Source organism: Diorhabda sublineata, chromosome 10 (assembly GCF_026230105.1).
Source record: "Diorhabda sublineata isolate icDioSubl1.1 chromosome 10, icDioSubl1.1, whole genome shotgun sequence".
In the NCBI taxonomy this organism is placed as follows: domain Eukaryota; kingdom Metazoa; phylum Arthropoda; class Insecta; order Coleoptera; family Chrysomelidae; genus Diorhabda; species Diorhabda sublineata.
The window spans coordinates 8,007,586-8,032,105 of NC_079483.1; the positions used below are offsets into that span (position 1 = coordinate 8,007,586).

General features: G+C 29.5%; 5 protein-coding genes across 8 annotated transcripts; 3 read left to right on the forward strand and 2 right to left on the reverse strand.

The window, feature by feature from the left end:
* Nucleotides 1-141: 141 nt before the first annotated feature.
* On the reverse strand, nt 142-11,274 carry LOC130449374 (clusterin-associated protein 1). Of its 3 annotated transcripts, none has more exons than XM_056787155.1 (6): nt 10,948-11,274; nt 6,481-6,677; nt 6,202-6,387; nt 6,050-6,145; nt 5,212-5,429; nt 142-3,703 (listed from the first exon to the last, which is right to left on the reverse strand). In XM_056787155.1, exons 1-6 carry the CDS (start codon nt 10,949-10,951, stop codon nt 3,250-3,252), a joined length of 1,155 nt encoding a protein of 384 aa, XP_056643133.1. In that variant the 5' UTR covers nt 10,952-11,274; the 3' UTR covers nt 142-3,249. The 3 variants fall into 3 exon arrangements, with proteins under 3 accessions (XP_056643133.1, XP_056643132.1, XP_056643134.1); XM_056787154.1 differs by lacking the exon at nt 10,948-11,274 and adding an exon at nt 6,870-7,161; XM_056787156.1 differs by lacking the exon at nt 10,948-11,274 and adding an exon at nt 6,870-7,130 and having other exon boundaries at nt 3,319-3,698.
* On the forward strand, nt 5,456-16,364 carry LOC130449376 (galactokinase-like). Of its 2 annotated transcripts, none has more exons than XM_056787159.1 (8): nt 5,456-5,772; nt 10,285-10,455; nt 10,511-10,688; nt 10,744-10,900; nt 11,290-11,415; nt 11,471-11,652; nt 13,125-13,399; nt 16,178-16,364. In XM_056787159.1, the coding sequence occupies exons 2-8, from the start codon at nt 10,294-10,296 to the stop codon at nt 16,298-16,300; spliced, it is 1,203 nt and encodes a 400-aa protein (XP_056643137.1). In that variant the 5' UTR covers nt 5,456-5,772; nt 10,285-10,293; the 3' UTR covers nt 16,301-16,364. The 2 variants fall into 2 exon arrangements, with proteins under 2 accessions (XP_056643137.1, XP_056643136.1); XM_056787158.1 differs by lacking the exon at nt 5,456-5,772 and adding an exon at nt 7,869-8,156.
* Nucleotides 16,289-24,494, reverse strand: LOC130449375 (homogentisate 1,2-dioxygenase). The gene is made up of 6 exons (XM_056787157.1): nt 24,396-24,494; nt 23,170-23,436; nt 20,851-21,034; nt 20,393-20,796; nt 16,566-16,874; nt 16,289-16,513 (listed from the first exon to the last, which is right to left on the reverse strand). Exons 1-6 carry the CDS (start codon nt 24,408-24,410, stop codon nt 16,391-16,393), a joined length of 1,302 nt encoding a protein of 433 aa, XP_056643135.1. The 5' UTR covers nt 24,411-24,494; the 3' UTR covers nt 16,289-16,390.
* Nucleotides 16,874-19,939, forward strand: LOC130449380 (protein obstructor-E-like). Its single transcript, XM_056787165.1, has 2 exons — nt 16,874-18,181; nt 19,329-19,939. Exons 1-2 carry the CDS (start codon nt 17,830-17,832, stop codon nt 19,817-19,819), a joined length of 843 nt encoding a protein of 280 aa, XP_056643143.1. The 5' UTR covers nt 16,874-17,829; the 3' UTR covers nt 19,820-19,939.
* LOC130449382 (dynein regulatory complex protein 10-like) lies at nt 21,028-23,023 on the forward strand. Its single transcript, XM_056787167.1, has one exon. It carries the CDS (start codon nt 22,155-22,157, stop codon nt 22,638-22,640), a length of 486 nt encoding a protein of 161 aa, XP_056643145.1. The 5' UTR covers nt 21,028-22,154; the 3' UTR covers nt 22,641-23,023.
* Nucleotides 24,495-24,520: the final 26 nt, after the last annotated feature.

The window sequence follows — 24,520 nt, forward strand, 5'->3', positions numbered from 1 at the left end:
GGCATTTGTTTAATTAATATGTTTTTTTAGTGCGTGCAACACCTGTTTTTTAGGGGGGGTACCAACATTTGATAAACAAAATCATAACCCCCCCACCAATACCAAAATGCATAATTCAAATGAGGGTACCCCTTTTATTTATATATATATATAAAATAGAATATACAAAAATGTACAAAATTATGCGACATTCTCGGTTACGTCAACTGTCATCGTTTGACGTATGACAGGTGTAGTATTGACTAGTGGTGAAATTGACGTTGTGATTTTGAACGTTTCGGTTATTATCGCATAGAAGAAGAAAATTGAGAATGTCGACGTTGTTTTTTTATTTAGTGTTGCCGTTTGTGTACCAATTCGGTGTCCATATTTTTTTTGTCGTATATTGATAATAGCGTAAACTAAACTTGAGGGGATAGTCAATGTAGCCAAAATTTTTTTCCTATCAAAAAAATGTCGATTTTATGAATCAATGTTTTTTTTATTCTGATGTTTATTCACTTTTTCGCACTTCCTCGTATATTTTTTGACGTTCATGTTTTTTGTTTTTTACACATTTTCGAAAATATTTTGAGTAAAAAACGTTATTTGAAAATGTTGATTTTATGAATCAATGTTCTTTTTACTGTGTATATGATACGATTCAAATGTTTGTTTTTTTTATTGCCCTTCTCCATTTTAATTCACGTTTTTTTAAATCTTTTTTTGCACTTTAACTAATTTTGACATTTAAATGTCGATTTTACAAATCAATGTGCTTATATTTGCTTTAAATGTTAGTTCTCTGATTAAATGCCCTTATTTACTTGATTTGTTGTCTCTTTGCATCTTTTTAGTGTTTAAGCTAAAATTGACATTTAAATTTCGATTTTACAAATCAATGTGCTTTCTACTGTGCATATATTTGATTCAAATGTATGTTTTTTATTAACAGTACTTCGTTTTCAATTCATTCTGCATCTTTTTTACCTTCTTTTGTGTTCGAGCTAATTTTGACATTTAAATGTCGATTTTATGCTCAATGTGCTCTTTATTGTATCCATATTTGATTCTTCTCAAGTCAACCATCGAATTTATTGATTCAATTTGCTTTTTTTACATTAATTTCTTTCTTGAATCATATTTTGACATTTAAATGTCGATTTTATGCATTATTGTGCCCATATTTGATTCAAATATTTCTTTTTTGAATCAATCTTCGACTTTATCGATTCAATTTGCTTTTTTCCACATTATTTTCTTTCTGATCATATTTTGACATTTAAATGTCACTTTTATGCATCAATGTGTATTTTATTGTGTCCATATTTGATTCAAATATTTCTTTTTTGAATCAATCTTCGACTTAATCGATTCAATTTGCTTTATTCCACATTATTTTCTTTCTGATCATATTTTGACATTTAAATGTCACTTTTATGCATCAATGTGTATTTTATTGTGTCCATATTTGATTCAAATATTTCTTTTTTGAATCAATCTTCGAATTTATTGAATCAATTTGCGTTTTTTTACATTATTTTCTTTCTTGGATCATATTTTGTCATTTAAATATCGATTTTATGCATCAATGTGCTTTTTATTGTGCCCATATTTGATTCAATTTGCTTTTTTTACATTATTTTCTTTCTGAACATATTTCGACATTTAAATGTCGATTTTATGCATCAATGTGCTTTTTATTGTGCCCATATTTGATTCAAATATTTCTTTTTTGAATCAATCTTCGACTTTATCGATTCAATTTGCTTTATTCCACATTATTTTCTTTCTGATCATATTTTGACATTTAAATGTCACTTTTATGCATCAATGTGTATTTTATTGTGTCCATATTTGATTCAAATATTTCTTTTTTGAATCAATCTTCGAATTTATTGAATCAATTTGCGTTTTTTTACATTATTTTCTTTCTTGGATCATATTTTGTCATTTAAATATCGATTTTATGCATCAATGTGCTTTTTATTGTGCCCATATTTGATTCAATTTGCTTTTTTTACATTATTTTCTTTCTGAACATATTTCGACATTTAAATGTCGATTTTATGCATCAATGTGCTTTTTATTGTGCCCATATTTGATTCAAATATTTCTTTTTTGAATCAATCTTCGACTTTATCGATTCAATTTGCTTTATTCCACATTATTTTCTTTCTGATCATATTTTGACATTTAAATGTCACTTTTATGCATCAATGTGTATTTTATTGTGTCCATATTTGATTCAAATATTTCTTTTTTGAATCAATCTTCGAATTTATTGAATCAATTTGCGTTTTTTTACATTATTTTCTTTCTTGGATCATATTTTGTCATTTAAATATCGATTTTATGCATCAATGTGCTTTTTATTGTGCCCATATTTGATTCAATTTGCTTTTTTTACATTATTTTCTTTCTGAACATATTTCGACATTTAAATGTCGATTTTGTAAACAAATGTACTTCTTCCTATGTCCATATTTGATTTAAATGTTTGTTTTTTTAATACAATCTTCTTTTTGCCCCTACTTGTGTTTTCTTCTACTTATTTTTGTTTTTATTTCATATTTCGACATTTAAATGTCGTTTTTCCAAAGTCTTCGGTTCAAAACTAATATTTGACATTTTCAGATTTGATGTTCTTCTTTTTTATTCAATTAACTCCAGTATATATCTCCGTTTTCAAGTAAATTTTGACATTTAAATGTCATTGTTCTTTTTTGATTCTTCCATTTCTTTTTCTATTTTCAAGTATTTATAGAAATTCAAATCAATGACGCTTGTATTTGACTCGAGTGTTCGTTTTTCTTTAAATCTTCTTTTTCAATTTATTCTTCTTTTTTACTAAATTTTGACATAAAAATGACGATTTTTCGAATGTACTTTCTTGTATCTAAAAAATTTCATTCGGATTTTCGAACATTCGAAATGTTCTCTTAAATCGAAAAAAAAATCGATTTTTTCCATAAAATGTTGTCTACATTGATTATTCTGTCACTTTGACAGAATGTCGATTTATTTTCATTCAACCACGTCATTATTTTAAAAACGGAACCGGAAATTAACGTTTTACCGATATTCGAACGTCAAAATGACAGTTTGAAAAAATCGATGCTCGAATATCGAATAAACGACAAAATATTATTTCATTTTTCAAATTTTTTTCAAAGACTGCTCATATGGCCGTTCAGTAAATAAAAAATATTTCTAACTTGGTGTCAAACTTTATTTACCTCGAAACAATTAAAAAAAATCGAAAAAAAATCAAAAATCGTCGTCGCTGCCTACCAACCTACCGGAAGGAGCTCTCCTATCACCGGAAGCGATCTCCATCCCCAACGAATCATCCGATTGCATCAATTCCGGTTCGTCTCTATCGATAAACAAATCATCGGATTCCGTATCGGAACTAAAATCGATTGACGATCGATTATCGAGCAACGGTGGCGGCTGCGTTCTTCTATCGCTCGTGGTACCGCGCGTTTTTTTCTCCTCCTCTTCTTCTTTTTCTAAAAAAATATCGTTCTCGTCCGTTTCCTCCAACGGTATCGTCTGTATTTGGGGTAGGGTTATTTGGAGTTGTTTCTCCAATTGCGCCGTTTCCGATTCGGCGAATTGTTTTTCTAATTGATTCAGGCAGCGTAAACGAAGAGAATATCGGACGAAAAGTTCTTCCAGTTCTTTTTCCAGAGCCGTAAACTCGTCGAGAAATGCTGGTCTGAAAGAATTTAAGGTAAGGAACAATTTCATATTGGGGAGGGGATCAATTTGCGTGAAAATTTATGAAAAAATGACTGACACTTGAAAGTTCCGATTTTCCCTGAAAAAAAATTAAACGTGGCAACGTAGCAAACATTTATTTACGTAATTATTATACTAAATTTCGTTTATATTTATAATTTTCATTACTTTTCGGGAATTTAGAGAAAAAACTGAGTGAAATAATTATTTCAATAAAAATTTGTTTAAAAATATAATTAGTCAATTATCTCCGTTTTAAACATAAAATTACGTCGTTTGGAACTTTCCATGAAGAAAAAGTAAACTTGACAACATAGCAAATATATATTTACACAATAATTATGCTAAACTTCGTTTTTATTCATATTTTTTAAACTATAGCGTCTTATTTTTTGAAATTCTATAATTTTTTTATTAATTCCACTAAAATTATTACTTAAACTTGAATTGCATCGATATGGCAGTTTTTTAAATTTGTTTGGAATTTCTGATCTTCCCTAAAACAAAATCGAATCTGACAACGTAGCAAATATTTTATTTACATTAATTACACCTCTCAACTTTTCTTCAAATATGGCGTCTATAAAGAAACGAAGTTAATACGAGATACTATATTTAAAAATGTTAAAATTCGTTATAAAACTGTATATAATTATTTTTTAAAAAGTTAACTTTTTGTTAAAAAAAAAAAACAAATTGGAAGAAGAAATAGATTTATAAACATACCAATGACGCACATTCCAATTTTACTATATCACCATCTTAAAATATTCACTCAGCATATTTGAACGTATTTTATAACATAAAATGTAATTAATTCGAAAAAAAAACACCAAGAACACACAAAAACATCAAAATTTTAATACACACAATGAAACTTCATTCTTAGAACAAACAATTACAGGTTAATTCTACTTTGTTCTGGAAAATCACGAAATATGTGAAAGAAGTAACGATCTTGCACGACTACTCACGATTCCCTTAGACGCTTTTAATGACTTGAAAAGAATCGATTCTTTTCGATTATTTTATAATTTTAATTGTTTTAACAATAATCAGAAATGTTTTTGTTTTCTTTTGAAAAAATCCATTATTAATACCTAAGAAAGAACAAACTGAAATGTTTTATTTTAATAATTGATACTGAATAAATTTAAATCGATTTATGAGAAATTGTGAACGAATCGATAAGCCCCACTGATTGACATTCATACTTAGAGATGTTACGTCACTTTCCTTTTACCTATACCATACTTTTACCAGTGAGGATAGTAGTAGCAGCATAAACGCCATATTGAATCACGTGGTTGGAATATCCTATTTGTTAAATAAAACACAGTGTTGCCATGTTTTATTATATGAATCACGAATAAATATTTATATTTACACAAAAAAATATATATTAATAATAATTTAATTAAAAAAATGGTAAAAATCTCATTATATAATATATAATTTATATTTTAATATAAAAAAGCGACTTACCTAACTTTTTTTAATGCTTGTAATCTTTTTTCATATCTACCGATTTCGACGTTTCGTTTTTCAATTTTAGAATCGAGACTAGCTTCAGTCGCAGCTACATTTTCGATAAGTTGTTTAGTTTCTTCTACCTCAATGTTTATCAATTTTATAGCTTCCCTTATACCGGACTCTACTTCCGATAATTCAAATTGACGCACGATACTTTTATGGCGCGCCACCTAAGAAACGAAACATCAAATACTCCTGTCAAGTAAACCAGTGACGTACACTAGAAGTCCGAAAAACTTTCATTTTATCATCATTAAAACACCCTGTAGAACTAAATCACCTGATATAATCATTTAAGTAGATTTTTCCAGAATAATATACAATATATAAACGAACCCCCAATACGACGCCATTGTGTTAAAATAAACCGGGAAAGTGTAATGTCATAAGTTAGTAACAGTTAGTTTATGTGATTTATTTTTAACATTAATTTTAGTTAAAAAAGTGATTGTGTTAGTTTTTTAGTGTTTTTTTGAAAAATAGAAGTTTAAATCTATACAAGAACATGTAAAAGTAAGTATATTTATTTATATTTAAATAGTTGAGGGAAAATGAAAAGTGAGGTTAAGAATTGAAAATTTGTGTTTGTAACTCGATTTGTTGTGATTATAATCGTTAAATGAATATAAATAGATAAAATAACTGAATAATATAACGAAAATAAATAAATATACACTCAAAAACGTAAGAAATAATATAAAAAAAATTATGGTGATAAACATGTTATAGTTCGAGATTCAGTAATTTCCCAGTATATTTTCGATAAGTTGTTAAAAAATTTTATTATTACTTTTAAATCAACTTCTTTGGTCAACAAATTATATAAATTTGAACCAGTTTTAGTAACTTCTCCAGCTAATTGCCTCGAGAATTTCAACTCGCTAATCTGCAATATGAAATTGATATAAATAGATAATTTTCTATGAAAAAATGACGATATACTTTATCGGTGATATCAAATTCTCTCAAATCTAAAATATTCTCATCGATTTGATCGTCGTCTTCCCGTTCCAAATTACTCAAAAGTGCCTCGTGCAATATCGAAGTTATTTTTAGCAATTCCTTAATGACATAACCGTCTGCTTGGTATAACCTCTTCGTATTTAACCTAATATTCCCCTTTATCGCCTAAAAAATATATATACTTCTCGATATATGGTGTGATCGAAAAACAACCTACTCGGCGATAAAAACACAGATTTATTTTATGCGAAATATTACCATGAATTCCGCTACGTTTCGTATTAATTTAACTCTATCATCTTCGGTATCGATTTCGGGGGGTATATTCGTATCCGGATCGAATCTTTTTGAAAGCCATAACAATAAATCGGCCACCAATGGAAAATTGGGCGACCTAAAGCTTTCCATTGATATTAAATTTGGGTAACCTAATACCCTGAGGGTTTCTATCAGGTCTAAAAGTAGATAAAATTAATTTTAAGTACACCGGTATATAGAAAATGAAAATATTTATATATTTAGTTTAATTATAAACTTAATTTTGAAAATATACAACCTTATCTTTCGTATTACGTAACGAAACTATAAATAGAATGTTGCTTATTAAATTTTGATATCAAAAACAAAAATTAAAAAAAAAAACTTACTGCGAATATCTCTGTAAGACATTTTTATATTATTTGATGTAACTGAAATGAAAACGGTTGCTAGGTAACGAATAATGAGTATAATACATTGTTGCCAAATCGAATATTTTATAATACAAACAGTTACGATATTAAAATATTTTTTAGATTGAATTTCGGAAAAATTAGCGTTCAAAAACATATTGTCGATTTCAATCTAGTCGCGCCAATTAAAAATATCTTCTTTTTTAACTTTCAGTCATAAAATGCATAACCGTTATGTTTTATTGTTTATCATGACCACAGAACTAATAATCGTAAATCTTCTATTATTTTTGACACAAAACACTAAATTCATAATATCGCGAATGTTTGTTTAACATAATACATAGTCCAGGCAAATTCGTTTAAAAAATATGTTTTAAAATATTAAATATGTTTTTTTTTATTTTAAGAAAAAACTGCTCCTATGACCTTTAATGTATGAAAGAAGTTTTGGATATTGGAAAAATCCATTAAACTAGAGGTTTGTCGTTAATTTTCGGTATCTATTTACGTCACAAATTAAAAAAAATGTTTAAATTCAAGTTTTTTCGATAATTTGCGATAAAGAATAGTTTATAATAGTTATTAATTGAAATTTTCCAGATTTAAATAGGTCTTTTCAAATTATGTTTTTCGATACAGATACACTTTCTAAAATAATGTCGTTACTATTTTAAAAAGTTTCGTCTCTCTAGATGGCGTTCAGATTCTAAGCAGTTGTTTTCTCCACGATTAATAAACTTGCTAAGTAAAACTATATTTTGAAACATTAAATAATTCCGCAAAAGTTGTGGCTTTCATTTTTCACAGTATTGACATACTAAACAATAAAAAAAGCATGTGGCATGCCCATTTTCGAAAATCATCTTTTTAAATCAATTTGCCTGGACTATGTATTATGATAAACATTCATGACTCTGTTAATTTTGTGTTTTATGTCAAAAATACTATAAGACTCATAACTACTGTTAGTTCTGTGGTCTCTGAACAAGAAAAACATTACATTCATATATTAAATGTTCTAAGTTAAATTTGTCTGGACTAACAGTTTATTTGCAACAACTCGCGCCACGTCACTGGTGTTGTTATCATTAAAAACATCACGTGTATAAAAACCAACAGAATTTTATGTTAGTAGCATGTTGTCAGTTTTATAAACCGGTTGATGATCAATTTCAATGTCAAATTAATATAAACTTGAACTTTTGAAAAGAATTATTGTTTTTATTGTGAAAAGTTTTTTTTTCAGTTATTTATAGTCCAGTAAGTAGAAATTTTTTAATATTTTTTAACCAAAAATTACGTTTTGAGCATATTCATTTCAAATAAAAGATAGAACATATAAATTCTTTGGTATCTATACTTGTATAGAGTGATCGAAATTCGTTAGATGAATAATTTATACAGCGTTAAGAAAAAATAAAAGCTAAAATACGTTCATAATTGTTTTCTAATGAATTACGTTATGGAAATATGTATAAAGACAAATATTTGAAGAATTTTGTGCCTTTTAATGAACATAACCTCAAAATTATTGTAAAATACAAATTTTTTATTAATCAACCTCAAATAACGATTCGTTTACCAAGTGCGTTCGAAAAATAATCGATACCTGCACATGACATTTTAAAAAAATGACAGATATTAGATAAAATCATGCTGAATAGAGTTTTATTTCTATATATTATTTCAAAACTAATGAGGATCATAATTTTCGTGATAATTCGTGATATTTACTAACTTTAGTTTCATATAAAAATGTTTTATGCTCCTTAAGGACTGATGATAATATACTATTTTCATAAATTCGTACTATTGACATTGCCAGGATCATCAGCACGTCATGGAGTTTTAAAACTGAATTTTATTATTAAGTTATATTTTTATATGGCAGAAAATTGGCAACAGTGCATCTACAATGTCGATCGAAGACAAGATATTAAAAAAATGTAATGATCTTTAATTTGTTTGAAGGTTAAAACACATATTTGTTATCTTTTGGTTTAAATTCGTTTCCAAAAAATGTTTTCGTGTTATTTATAGCTTGTTATTTATTGAAATGTAAAATCGTAAAACGTAATTTATTCCCTAATAAGCAATTCCCTAATTGACTTTATAAATATACCTGGTGTCCCAATAAAAATATATCTTTTGGGGTTTTCCCATAATAAAATTCCCACTCGCCCCTACCTCTTATTTCAATAGATAGACCAAAAGTTGTAATAAGAAATATACGCAGAATTTTCTGAAAAATGCGTCGGTTTTGTTAAATATTAATCTTCTTTAACATTTTCTATAAATAACTATATTTCAAAATAGGATTAAATAGCGCCCTCTAGCGTGTACGTTCCTTATTAGGGTGTATCGAAATTATTACCCTTATTTCAACAAAAAAAAACCTTTTTCAACAACATCAAGTTCGTTAGAATCGGTTAAGTAAAACCGAAGTTATAGGGGTTTTCCCATAATAAAATTCCCACTCGCCCCTACCTCTTATTTCAATAGATAGACCAAAAGTTGTAATAAGAAATATACGCAGAATTTTCTAAAAAATGCGTCGGTTTTGTTGAATACTAATCTTCTTTAACATTTTCTATAAATAACTAGATTTCAAAATAGGATTAAATAGCGCCCTCTAGCGTGTACGTTCCTTATTAGGGTGTATCGAAATTATTACCCTTATTTCAACAAAAAAAAACTTTTTTCAACAAGATCAAGTTCGTTAGAATCGGTTAAGTAAAACCGAAGTTATAGGGGTTTTCCCATAATAAAATTCCCACTCGCCCCTATCTCTTATTCCAATAGATAGACCAAAAGTTGTAATAAGAAATATACGCAGAATTTTCTGAAAAATGCGTCGGTTTTGTTAAATATTAATCTTCTTTAACATTTTCTATAAATAACTAGATTTCAAAATAGGATTAAATAGCGCCCTCTAGCGTGTACATTCCTTATTAGGGTGTATCGAAATTATTACCCTTATTTCAACAAAAAAAAAACTTTTTTCAACAAGATCAAGTTCGTTAGAATCGGTTAAGTAAAACCGAAGTTATAGGGGTTTTCCCATAATAAAATTCCCACTCGCCCCTACCTCTTATTTCAATAGATAGACCAAAAGTTGTAATATGAAATATACGCAGAATTTTCTGAAAAATGCGTTGATTTTACAAAAATTGAGATTTTGGAACTGGTCACAACAATTTCTGATATCCCTAATTGGGACATCCGGTACAACATTTTTATAATTACCAATTAAATATTATTGAAAGTAATGGTTACTATGGGTAGATTAGAATTGAAATCAGTTTAATCAAACTTATAAACACTTGAAATTGATTGTATAAAATCATTTAAATTCTATAAAGATTAGATAGAACTGATTTGTCTGTAGAAAAACAAAATGGTTGCCGAAATAAAATCCATCGATCAACTAATAAACGAAGCTAAAACGGCTTTTCGTCAACAATTTAAAGACGAACCTAATGTCGCAGTTTACGCGCCTGGTAGAGTGAATTTGATTGGCGAACATACTGATTACAATGATGGGTTCGTTATGCCAATGGCAAGTATTTTCGTCAAATGAATTTATGCTTTAAATAAAACGCGCGCACTTTCAGGCACTACCTTTAGTTACCGTCATCGTAGGTAAAAAAACGACAGGAAATGACGTAACTATTTACACCACGTTCGATTTTAAAAACGAAGAAAAACAAACAACTTTCGAGTTACCACAACCTACGGCTTTAATCAGAGCAATAAATAAAGACGGACCGAAATGGGCAGTATACGTAAAAGGTATTTTTGCCCGCACTGTATAGTTTTCAAAACTATTTTTCATTACTAATTTCAGGAGTTATAGCGAATTATATAGGAAATATACCATCAGCTTTTAATGCCGTAATTCACTCGAGTGTACCTTTAGGAGGCGGTCTTTCTAGCAGTGCAGCACTCGAAGTTGCCACTTATACATTTTTAGATCAATTGGCATCAAGTAAAACCAAAGTATCGTAAGTTGGATAGAGAAAAAATTATACATAACCTCAAATGTACTTACTCATAAAAAGAATATACTGATTCGAAATAATCCTCACTCACTGTATCACTATAAATGATTAAATATTTACATATACACTAATTGACACTAATAATTTATAAATCATAAAATAATATGCTGAAAATTGAAAACTACACGTAAAAATTGTTATCACAATTCACAAGACATTCGTAGACGTTGGCCATCTTGTCTTCTTCTAACTAATTTAATGAAAACTTTCATTAAATTTATTTTTATTGAGTTTAAAAGTTTGGCAACATTAAAAAAAAGTTGTTTTACGTAAAATTTTTATAAGTATATTTGTTTATTTATTTATTATTTATATTTAATCATGATTTTCAGTGTTAATGACAAGGCATTAGCATGTCAGAAAGCGGAACACGAGTATGCCGGTGTTCCGTGCGGAATAATGGATCAGTTTATATCTTTTATGGGTAAAGAAGGTCACGCTTTATTAATTGATTGCAGGTAAAAATTTTCCTCGGTATATATATTTCCCGTTTGCATTATATTTGTTTTTCAGACATCTTACGTCGATTTTGATACCGTTTTCAGATCAAAACGTCGTTATACTTATAACGAATTCGAACGTCAAACACGAACTCACCGGAAGTGAATATTCGTCGAGACGAAAACAATGCGAAGAGGCGGCCATGTTACTAAAAAAAGTCAGTTTGAGGGACGCCAATATGGACGACATTAAATGTAAGTAATAAATAAAAATAAACGAGTTGTATGTTATATACAGCGTGATTCACCTATTTTGTAGAACTATATTTATATCTACTTCAGAGTACATATATTGAATGTAAATAATATATACAGTGTGTTCGCGATTTTTTTAAACGAATTTTGACAATCTACAAAATTGTATGAATGTAAAGTAAATATACAGGGAGATTTAATCTCGTATTTTTTTAACGAATTATACTTTGGTGATATGAAAATTTGGACTTAATGTAATACAGGGTGTTTCACTTATTTGTCGAAATATTTTTTGGAAATGCTATTTATGTTTTGATGAAATACTATTTGAATGAAATATACAGTGAGGGGGATATTATATTCCAACGGCATACACATTTGGAATATTATAAGCGTAAGATACAGGGTGAATCGCGTATTTTTTAAAACGAATTATAATGTAACGGGGTGCAAATTTAGAAGAATTTGATTGTAGTATACAGGGTGTTTCATATGTGTTTTGATGGGAAGCAAAATGTGTCCAGATTAAATGCTGGTAATATATACGAGGTGTTCAATTTTCTGACTAATTTGAAATATATTTTGAAAAATGCAAATTTTGACATAACGAAAATTTACGATAAATATACAAGGTGATTTAACCATGTTATAAGAGGATGCAAGTTTGGACGAATGTTAGTAAAATATACAGGGTGATACATGTCTTCTATGACGAACTAGATTTTGAACGAATGTATGATGAATATACAGAGTGGTACACGTCTCTTTTGAACGAATTATATTTTGATTCAACGCAAATTTCAACGAATGTTAGGTTAGTGAAATATACAGGGTGATTTACTCATAACGGTTCACAAATACGACAATGTTAGTAAAATATACAGTGATTAAAAAAAATTATTAGATTCGGCGCTAAATTGGACGAATGTTAGTGAAATATACAGGGCGGTTCACCCATGTTATAACGTTATACAAGTTTCGAGGAATGTTTGTAAAATATACAGAGTGATTTTTAAAAATTATAGCTTGGATTTGACGCTTATTTGGACGAATGTTAGTGAAATATACAGGGTGATTAACCCATATTATAACGATTTGCAAGTTTCGAAGAATGTTAGTGAAATATACAGAGTGATTTTTAAAAATTATAGCTTAGATTTGACGCTTATTTGGACGAATGTTAGTGAAATATACAGGGTGATTAACCCATATTATAACGATTTGCAAGTTTCGAAGAATGTTAGTGAAATATACAGAGTGATTTTTAAAAATTATAGCTTAGATTTGACGCTTATTTGGACGAATGTTAGTGAAATATACAGGGTGATTAACCCATATTATAGCGATTTGCAAGTTTCGAAGAATGTTAGTGAAATATACAAAGTGATACAAATTATACGACTAAAAATGTAGATGAAATGTACAGGGTGATTTTGGGGGAAATAGTTTTTCGAAGGAAAATGTGTTTCCAGATTTGGAATCTATAAACACCGGTAAAGAAATAGTTTCGAGGGCTAGACACGTCATCACCGAAATAACCAGAACGACGCTAGCCGCCGAAATGTTGAAACAAAAAAATTTTTGTAAATTCGGCGAACTGATGACGGAGAGTCACAAATCGTTACGCCTCGATTACGAAGTATCTTGTCCCGAATTAGATCAGTTGGTCGATTTGGCGTTGGAGGTCGATGGAGTTTTGGGAAGTCGAATGACGGGAGGCGGTTTCGGCGGATGTACGGTGACGTTGGTAATTATTTCAATTTGCATTAGAAAATTTCGTTGAAATAGCACATCTCAAACGGTAATCGGTACATTCGAATATCTGACAGGTGACAGAAACTGTCAATTGATGACGTTTTTTGATGCCAACTAAGATTTTTGACAAACACTCTTCCAAAGGCGTTTCTTTAAATTTGTCTATGAATGATTAGTATCTGTTCTATGTCGTTCACCTCTATTTTTATCTTTATCTATGTTTCAGTTGAAAATAACTGGAATAATATACAAAAAATGAACTTGCTTGGTCAAATTTGGCACTGCTGTGTTTTTTCTTTTCTTTTATCTATGTTCAAGATCAGTATCAATGTGGAATTTATCGTAACTTACTTCTATTGTATATATTTGTCTATGTACGAGATATAAACTCGCATTTATTCGAATCTCTATTTTTTAAAATTTATCTATGGTATCCTCAATATGATCTCGGGGAATTTTCGATTCAAATAACGATTATATCTCTATCATTTTATTTTATCTATGTTTGATTCAAAATTAACTTGTTCGATGAAATTAGGTTCTACTTTATTTTTCCACTTTTATCTATGTTCAAGATCAATATCAATGTGGAATTTATCGTAACTTACCTCCATTGTTTATATTTGTCTATGTACGAGATATAAACTCGCATTTATTCTAACTTCTATTTTTTTTTAAATTTATCTATGGTACCCGTAATATGGACTCGGTGAATTGTTAATTCAGATATAGATTATACCTCTATCATTTTATTTTATCTATGTTTGATTCAAAATAAAATTGCTCGATGAAATTTGGTTCTACTTTATTTTTTTACTTTTATCTATGTTCAAGATCAATATCAATGTGAAATTTATCGTAACTTACTTCTATTGTATATATTTGTCTATGTACGAGATATGAACTCGTATTTATTCGAATCTCTATTTTTTAAAATTCATCTATGGTATCCTCAGTATGATCTCGGGGAATTTTCGATTCAAATATCGATTATACAGGTACTTCTATCATTATATTTTATCTATGTTTGTTTCAAAATTAACTTTTTCGAATGAAATTTGGTTCTACTTTATTTTTCCACTTTTATCTATGTTCAAGATCAATATCAATGTGGAATTTATCGTAACTTACCTCCATTGTTTATATTTGTCTATGTACGAGATATAAACTCGCATTTATTCTAACTTCTATTTTTTTTTAAATTTATCTATGGTACCCGTAATATGGACTCGGTGAATTGTTAATTCAGATATAGATTATACCTCTATCATTTTATTTTATCTATGTTTGATTCAAAATAAAATTGCTCGATGAAATTTGGTTCTACTTTATTTTTCCACTTTTATCTATGTTCAAGATCAATATCAATGTGGAATTTATCGTAACTTACCTCCATTGTTTCTATTTGTCTATGTACGAGATATAAACTCGCATTTATTCTAACTTCTATTTTTTTTTTAAATTTATCTATGGTACCCGTAATATGGACTCGGTGAATTGTTAATTCAGATATAGATTATACCTCTATCATTTTATTTTATCTATGTTTGATTCAAAATAAAATTGCTCGATGAAATTTGGTTCTACTTTATTTTTTTACTTTTATCTATGTTCAAGGTCAATATCAATGTGGAATTTATCGCAACTTACCTCTATTGTTTATATTTGTCTATGTGCGAGAAATGAACTCGCATCAATCCCCTATATTTTTCTTTTATCTATGCTTATGATTTCGAAACTGTCAAATTATCATTTTGCTGTATTCATTTTTTTTCTTTTATCTATGTTCATGGTTTAAAATGGGAACCGATATTTATATCTATTTATTTTTATCTATGGTCTCGAGAAATTATAAACCAGCATTTATGAATATCTCTACTATTTACTTTTATCTATGTTTATTATTCAAAATGTTTACTTAAACAATTTATAAACCTCATTTTTTCATTTTTATCTATGTACGAAATAAGATCATATAGTAGCGTTTGGAAAACCTCTGTATTTTTCTTTCATCTATGTTTAATTTGAATAAACAAACAACGTATCTCTATTTTTTATTTTTGTCTATGTCTGATCCAAATCGACAAAAATAGAATTTCAACAATGGAAATCAGAGTAATTCGTAATTTTTATTGAACATCTATTTTTTATTTCTCCCTATATTCAATTTGACAAAACAAAATACGAACTATCGTTTTTATTTACCTCTATCAATGTTTATAATTAGAACAGAATTTACTTCAAATGAAATTACTAATTTCGATTACACGTTTTCGTTGAATCTCTATTTTTTACTTCTATCTATGTTAAATTCAACACATCAAACTACGAGCCCGCATTTTTGTATACCTCTATTACGATACTCTTATCTATGTTTGAGATTTACAACGTAAACAATGTGTACGTAAAATGAACTTTCGTGGAGAACATTATTTGTTGTATCTCTATTGTTTTATTTTATCTATTTACTTTAACTGTCAATTTACGAGATAAACAAATCATTTCAGTGGAATATGTGATACTTTTTAGAATTTGTTGTTAGTAAAATTTCGATAAATACTTGTATGAAAAAATAATGAAATTCGTATAAGAAATTGAAAAAACGCAAAGTGTATAAAGGTTAGTTCTGCTCAGTGACATTTTTCGTTATAATTTTTGTGATAGGTGTACTATTTCAACGATATAATTTGTGTTTTTGTGGTTATTTCTATATTTTTTTTGAAAAAATTCATCATCACAAGTGCACTCATGGTATCGTTATATTCTCTAGGTATATTCACAATCCGTACAAAAAGTTGTGGACAACATAAAAAATAAGTATAAAGGCCAACCGACCTTTTATGTATGTAAAGCCAGCTCTGGAGCATCTGCAGTACCTTGCTCATGTAAATAAATAAAATATCAAAACTTTAAAAAAATATATTTTCAAAAATAACTTTTACAACCAAAAAATTTCAGTGTTTAATTTTTTTATCCCGAAATTTCACTTTTTGAAATGTTTCTGAAGGTTTCGCCAACATTTGTAATAATTTGGATTCAGTTTGTCGCACGTCTTCGATCCCCACTTCGTCAAAGCTATCCCCATACAACTTTCGAACATGAATGCCTAAAAAACAATCGTTAATCGACAAATTTTGAAAATTTTTAATACCGCCCACCTGTGTTCCTTCGGCTACTCTCGTCGGTTTCAAAATTTCATTAGAAGCCATTTCGAAACAATTCGCATCGGGACCGTGAGGGGTCATTACACTGTGCAACGTTGCCCCTCCCGGCGCCAAACCTCCCCTTTTAGCTTCATACTCCCCAAGTATCAGCCCCATAAATTCCGACATGCAATTTCTGTGATAATACGGCGGTCTGAAAGTGTGTTCTTGCACCGACCATCTCGGTGGGAATATAACGAAATCTGCTATTGCAGTACCTTTTCTATCAGACTGACAAGTGAGAACTGTGAAAATTGAAGGATCCTAAAATGCGTTATATCATAATAAACTTGGCAACGGCGTAAAACACAGATCTAACTTCAAATGATTACTGACTTCAAAAGAATTCTCGAAAAAAATATCTAATTTTACGAAAAACGTGTTGATTTATATTTTTGATGGGCTTAAAATATTTTAATACTTGTTAAAATTGCTACAAATTACCGAGAAAACCCTGACGATCCTAAATATTATACTTGTAAACCATTGTTTGTTTTGAAGGTCATTTGACAAGAACAAGAGAAAGTATTTAACATTAGAGATGGGAATAAATTATTGATGTAACAGTTATAGCAAAAAGTAACAAATAAAAAGTAAAAATATGTAATATTTTTTTGAAAATTGGAAATATTTTACAAGTGATTATTCAAATATAAAAATTCACAGAGCGATTCTTCGTAAATGGATATAGAATAAGTAGCTTTATGTCAAAATCTGTCGAAAGTTATGAATTGTTACTGTAATAATAAAATAAACTGGATGTATAGAGAAATTTGGAAAATTTCCGGTATTTATATCAAAAAATGGTATAAAAAACAGTTTTCATAAATTCTAATTTTCATATTATTTTTTCTTTGTCTCTATTCTATACTTTTGTCTATGTGTGAGAAATCATAAACTCACATTTAAACAAACCTCTATTCTTTAATTTTTATCTATGTTGAAGATGCAAATTACGATCTATGCAAATTAAATCGTGGAATTCAAAATTCACATTTTTGGTCAAACTCTCTTTATTTATGTTATACTTAATATGAATTTGCATTCTCATATTATTTTTTTTCAACTATTGTTCTCCTACTTTTTCAATTTGCTCTTCGTCTAATATCGAAATAACTGTTCTTAATGTTTTCAACTCCCATCTCTACACGCCCCTCCTGCACATATAAGTCTCTGACTTCTTTTACCGTGGCAGTGTAGCGTGTCGTGTTAAACAGTTATGTCAATGAATTCTTATATTTGGACTTTCGTTTTTGTGGTAACGTTAGCGTTGGGGGTGAGTAGTGCGAAAAATCGAAACAGAAAACCCCAAAGTGATCCAATAGAAGACGTTTCCGAAATATCTGATCAATGTCCCGAACCTGATGGTTATTTCGCGGACGCGGAACAGTGCGATAAATATTACCATTGCAATAACGGTAAAATAACTGAAAAATTATGTCCAGATGGACAAGTTTTTAATGACTATAGTTCTGAGTATGAAAAATGTGATTTGCCTTTTAATATTGATTGTTCGTCGAGGCCTAAATTGCAAGAACCCCAACCCAGCGAACATTGTCCCAGAAAACACGGTAAGTGAAAAGTTTTTTTATTTAAAAATTTTATTTGTCAATGGTTCTGTGTTAAAATCGGTTATTTTTAACGTTATCGTGAGAAAATTGACATTTTTGTGCCATTTTTTGTTGAAATAATGTTTTTTCAAGTAATATTTTTTATTTTTTCTTGGCTATTTTCTATGAAAATTTCATTATTTATATAAAAATTAACATCCTGTATGTTAATAACTAGTGTGGATTGAAAATATTTGAATAGGAGACTTCGCAAAAAGTGAAAGTGGTTAACTAATTGTTTTTTGTAATAAAAATTCCATTCAATAACGTAGTTTCACATTTTTCGTATTCACTATTTTCAAATTTATCTATTGTGCGGTCGCCAATTAAATTTCAATTTTAAACGATTTCGTTTTTTATATTGACCTCTATTATTTACATTTTTCTATGAGATTCAAAATAAATCAATAAAACTAGTATTATAAAAATACTATTCCTCTATTCTATACTTTTATCTATGTTCAAGATTTATAACGAATGTGTATACCTCTTTACCTCTATCATTTATTTTCATCTATGTTTAATTGGAAACAAAAATACTGTACGTAATATGAACTTTAGGAACCGTCATATACCTCCATTATTCACTTTTGTCAATAATACAAACATGAAACAGCTGATGCAGTGAAAGTGACATGAAGTTAGGTGCTTACAAATTATATTTTTTTGTAGCTCTATAATTTATTTCATGTGTGATTGCTTAAAAACAACAGAAAACTATAGCTATTCAATTTTGTTTTGCCCCTATTATGAAGAAAAACCAACATATGTATATCCGAAAAAATCAAATGTCATTTTGACGTAGTTGTTTTCTTAGCCTAATTAATGTAGGTAATATGAACTTACGGTACAATTTTATTATATCTCTATGTTTTATCTTTATCTATGTTCAAGATTTAAAACAATGAAGTTAGATATAAACCACATTTATATTGTAACTCTATTAATTATTTTTTTCTATGTCTGATTTAACGTAATTGTTAACGTACACTGTTGCCTTACTTCTATTTTCTTACTTAAATCTACGATTTATTTGAAAATTGAAATATACTGTAAAAATTAGACAATTAATTAGTGTCTTATTTTGAATATCCAATAATTTTTTCAGGATACTTCGCTCACGAGTCCCGAAACATTTGTGATAAATTTTACTTTTGCGTAGACGGTAAATTCAACCCGATCCAATGCCCCAACGGTCTCGTATACAACGAAAAATCCGGCATCTGTTCATGGCCGGACGAAGCTAAACGATCCGGTTGTACGTCCGAAGAAGTTTTCGAATTTCAATGTCCGAAAGTAACCGAAGAGGTAGCCATCACTCATCCGAGATACGCCGATCCGGACGATTGTCAATATTTCTTCGTTTGCATCAACGGCAACGCCCCGAGAAGAAACGGTTGCAAACTCGGACAAGTCTTCGACGACGTAGGCAAAAGATGCACGTGGGCGAGGAACGTACCCGAATGCGCCGATTGGTACAAAGGCCGATTGACAGATGAACAGCTGATGGAGCTGGAAAACCCTCCGACGCCGAGACCGAAGGCTACTAAAGTCAGCAAGAGGAAGCAAAGACCACACCCACAACAAAATGGAGAATAATTTTATTGCCATGTTGTCAAATGTACATAAGTTTTTATTTTCGTAATTTTTGGATCTTTTTTAACAAGAAATTATATTTTTTTACCATGAATTTTTTTAAATAAATATAGTTCATTAAAATGCGTTTTTTTTTCTATCCTATTAGTGAAAATTTTTCAAAAAAAAATTGATAATTTTAATCTTTCATTGGTGTTTTAATTATGTCTAAATAGTCCAGTCAATGACGGTAAAAAAATGTAAACTATGCGTTTATTATATACAGGACTGATTTTCGTAAAAATTTGGATTCAGGTTCACTCCTCAATTTTAAAATCTACTCTATATCGGGGGTTGCTTTTTCCCTGGTAGTGGATACCACCCCTTCTCTGGGGTGAGTAGTTTTTGACTAATTTGAAAATTGGTAAATGCAAAAAAATGACATTTATTACATAGTTGACAGTAATAAATGTCAACTGTCATAAGTCACACTTCAAATTTTGAACGTTAATTTTTGTTCAATGATAAATATGCAGATACACATAGATAAATATAAAGTACAATCGATAAAATGTAATTTTTTCTACTTATACTTACACAGTGATCGAAAGAAACCGAATTGATGACCATAAACTTGCTAAGATCGTATTTGTAAGGCACGTAATTCCCGTGCCAAGCCACGACGTCAAAAGGACTGTGATCCTGTTTACAAACGAATAATTTTCCCTGATATTTTGACACGATATCGAAATTTTCGTCTAGATCTTCGTAGCAAGCGACTGGCGTCAAAAAATCTCTCGGATTCGCCAATCCGTTCGCTCCGATCGGACCCAAATCGGGCAATTCGAAATGTCTACCGAATACTTCCAAAATATATCCTCTAGATGGCGTTGTTGTTTCGATTTGAAAACGCATCCCTTGTTGAATAACAACAATTTCGTTTGGTATCGCGTGAATTACCCCGAATTCCGTTTTTATTTTCAAATTACCACTTTGTGGAACTACAATAAAATTAAATGAATCGTCTATTTCAAAATTATACGACGTTTACTTACCTATTAGGAAGTCGCCGTCGCTGTTATAGAAAGCTTTGTTAGACATGGAAATATTGCAGGAGTAAATGTGAATAGCGAGACCATTTTTACATCTGGAATCACCCGCTCCTCCTATAGTATGTAAACCGTCAACAAAATCAATTTTTTTAGTCACATTCGGTAAATCAAAAGGTTCCCAAAGCAACTAGAATATATTTAAATAAACTCGTTTAATACTAATTATGAACCATCCCTCGTATATCAACAATCTTATTTATAAATCTTCATTTTTTATATTGTGATCTTTTACTAATAAGTTATCAACGAAATATTCCACTACGTTATATTATTTATCTATGGTTACTAATACGTGGTTTTGTACTACACTGAAGTGCGTTCGTTTTATCTCCATGGTAACGCACCATAGAAACAAGATAAATATTGTGTATGGTGAAACTAGTGCCAGAACAAAATTATTTGATAACAGAATTGAAATATAATAAAAAATGCCTTCGTCATACACCCCACGTTCTATATTAACAGATATAGAAATCGATGACGAACTCAACGAGTTCGTTAGTAGATTTAAAGATGTTGAAATGACGCCAGATGAAATGAATTTGAAAATACAAGCAGACAGGGTCATTTATATATTGAACATATGCATGGCTAAAATGAATACTATCGCGCATTTGCCGTTCATTTTAGAAAATGACGCCGAATTGATAAGGAAACATTTAAAACCCAACGAACTCAGCTTCGCTTTGGATATTTTCAACGAATGGGGTATACCATTGTCCTTGGAAGAATTGTATTTCACTGAAAACATTCAGGATAGTCTGAGACTTGGAACGGTTTGTTTTACTTGACGTTTTATGGAAAACATATATTGATGAACGTTTTTTAAAGGTGAATAAATCGATGAGGAGATCGCAATTTACCGCCATTTTACCGGAAGCATTTCCAAACCCAGCTGTATATCAACTAGTTGATATATTATTTCATAATAAATGCATACAATCCGCCATACGTTTAGCCGAAAAACCGAAATTGGATAAACAGGTTGTGGATCTCATTAAACTGTTACAAGAACTCAAGGAAATTACGAAAACGAAAGTTTACGTTACAGGTAAAAATAAAAATAATATGTATTCTTAGATATTCTGCACAATATGACAACGTCGCGATTAAACGTTCTAACAAATTCTAAACAAGCGGACGCACCTTAAAAATAAATTTAGACTGTTCCATAGTAGAGATGAGACAATCGTTTTTCTAAACACACCATTATAAAAAATTATTTCGTATTTCTACTTATTAGGAATATGAAATATCTCATTCTAATTACAGGGGAACAAGAAAAAGCAATGGATAAGGAATTGAGGAGGGCGTACAAATCTAATTTATCGTTGACTGTCGTTATCGAGGATTTAAAAGAACAGCTTAAAAAACAAAGAAAAGAACTCGAAGAACAACTTGACGAGAAATTGAAAATTGTCGAAATGTACAACGAAAAGATACAAAATGTTAGGGAAAACTTCGAGTTAGAAATGGGTAGAACCCTACGAGATTCCGAAAAAGAAATGATGTACAAGACTTTGGAAAGCGAAGAAAAACAACACGTTTTAGCGGAAGAAGCGGAAAAGATTGTAAAACATTACGAAGACGTTCTTCGAACGAATTTGCAACAAGAAGACAGTTCGAGAGCTAAACGTTCCAAAATCGAAACGCAACTACAGAATTGGATAAATACATTCGACCAAGATATCGGCGAAAAACAGGTATATATAACAGTTCCGTCTATCGGTTAGTTAACACCTCTACATTATATTCCATAGATAAACCATTAATACGATAGAGGTTTAACTTTATTTATTTAGTAATGAAATCGAAACAAAAAAATATTTATTTGTAACAAAAATAGAAGAAGGGGTGATTGAACTTTCTAGTTATATTTTTTTTATAAAAGGCGCAGTTCGATCTACTCCAAGAAGAATACGACAAAAAGAAAGCGGAAATAGATGAGGTTCAAAAAATAATAGACGAACAAGAAGAGGAATACGATATATTGATGGCCGAAAAAGAAGAAGAAGAGGAACGGTTATTCAATGAAATGGCTTACCAATTCTTCTTAGATAGATCAGCTAGAAAAATCCAAAAGTATTGGCGGGCGTATATGGAAAAGAAAGCCTCTAGAAAAAAGAAAGGCAAAAAGAAGAAATAAAATATATAAATATATATATATATATATATATATATATATATATATATATATATATATATATATATATATATATATATATATATATATTTAAATTAATAAATATATTTATTACTTACTTGATTCGGATTGGGTTCTTCTTCGGACCAATTGTGAGTGACGTCACTATTTTTAATCGGTTGAAAAGGTTCGTGTGATACGGAAGGTCTTATTCTATATAACCAAGATCGTTTATTTTCCGATCTGGGAGCGGTGAAAGCCGTACCGGAAAGTTGTTCGGCATATAAACCGTACGGACATTTCTGCGGACTGTTTTGGTCCTTTGGTATAGATCCCGGACATCTCGGATCCTCTGAACAAAACTCCGAACCGAAACCGCTCAAATACTATAAGTCAAAAACGTGATCATCGATTTACGAGGGTGATTCAAATGTGACAAGCCGAGATATTTCCACGAAAAAAGCTTCCGGAGATGTGTGAAGGTGATTGATATAGGAAAACTATAGAAAAATATTTTTTTATAGCAAAATTCCGGTTCATATTTGAACCACCCTCGTGTTTATCGTTATTACTTTCCAAAATACCACCTATTACTATTTAGATATATTTCGGAAGCCCCTCGTATATGTAGTCTGATTTTAGAAATATTATCAGACCTTCCGATGTAAACTTTAACAATTTAAAATCAACTTATACAATCAGAAAAAAATATTTTTTTTTATATTCATAAACATACGACATAGTTGTCACGTTTTAATTTCATTCAGTTAATCCCATATTTTACGTCGCTATTGTGATAATCTAATTAACTAAAAACAAATAGAAGTAATAATTTTCAATTATAAGGAATAATAATTAATTATTTATATAAAGTAGAGACGATCAAAATAAGAAATTTAACACAATTATTTGATTTTGGTAGTAATGTACCTGGCAACGCCGCAAACGGGTGTCACGATTTTGTAGCGCTAGAAACATTAAATACTCTAGTATTGATTTAACTTACAATTCTTATATTGTGAAACTGTCAAAATTGCAAACGATTTAGAACAGTAAATTTTAGTTATTTTATAAAGAAGAAGAGCATTTTATCTAAAAATTTGTTAATTATTTATAGAAACGTTGCCTCTAGCACCGTTAAAAAAGAAGATTCGTGGTCATATGAAGGTTATTGTGTTTTAAAAGTTATTTACCGTTGTGGAATTGTGCTTTAAGTTTCGTTAAGTGAAAATTATTTTAAATATAAAAGTGTTGAAATAAATTCAGTTTTTCATCTGGAATTTGTAAAATATCATTTATATATTTGAGGTAACTATTTTAAATTATTTTTATGGCTTATACTTACTCGTAGTTCAGCCATTTTTGCTTTCTACACTGACTATTCGTTAGCAACTACTTATTTAAATCACTTTTGTCGTAATTAAACTTTTAAATAAACATTATTATCATTATTATTTGACTTTTAAACAA

Bases quoted from the DNA above. Each gene is read 5' to 3' on its own strand.
- LOC130449374 (XM_056787154.1), bottom strand. From the start codon at position 7,050: ATGTTTTTGAACGCTAATTTTTCCGAAATTCAATCTAAAAAATATTTT. The intron at 6,388-6,480 runs GTAATATTTCGC...TATATTTTTTAG, and splicing joins GAAACGTAGCGGAATTCATG to GCGATAAAGGGGAATATTAG. The intron at 5,430-6,049 runs GTAATAATAAAA...TTCGTTTCTTAG, and splicing joins CCAAAGAAGTTGATTTAAAA to GTGGCGCGCCATAAAAGTAT.
- LOC130449376 (XM_056787159.1), top strand. From the start codon at position 10,294: ATGGTTGCCGAAATAAAATCCATCGATCAACTAATAAACGAAGCTAAA. The intron at 11,416-11,470 runs GTAAAAATTTTC...TTTGTTTTTCAG, and splicing joins GCTTTATTAATTGATTGCAG to ACATCTTACGTCGATTTTGA. The intron at 13,400-16,177 runs GTAATTATTTCA...TATATTCTCTAG, and splicing joins GCGGATGTACGGTGACGTTG to GTATATTCACAATCCGTACA.
- LOC130449380 (XM_056787165.1), top strand. From the start codon at position 17,830: ATGTCAATGAATTCTTATATTTGGACTTTCGTTTTTGTGGTAACGTTA. The intron at 18,182-19,328 runs GTAAGTGAAAAG...TAATTTTTTCAG, and splicing joins ACATTGTCCCAGAAAACACG to GATACTTCGCTCACGAGTCC.
- LOC130449382 (XM_056787167.1), top strand. From the start codon at position 22,155: ATGAAATATCTCATTCTAATTACAGGGGAACAAGAAAAAGCAATGGAT.
- LOC130449375 (XM_056787157.1), bottom strand. The intron at 16,875-20,392 runs GTAAGTATAAGT...AACGCATTTTAG, and splicing joins CGGTTTCTTTCGATCACTGT to GATCCTTCAATTTTCACAGT. The intron at 16,514-16,565 runs GTGGGCGGTATT...ATTGTTTTTTAG, and splicing joins GAGTAGCCGAAGGAACACAG to GCATTCATGTTCGAAAGTTG.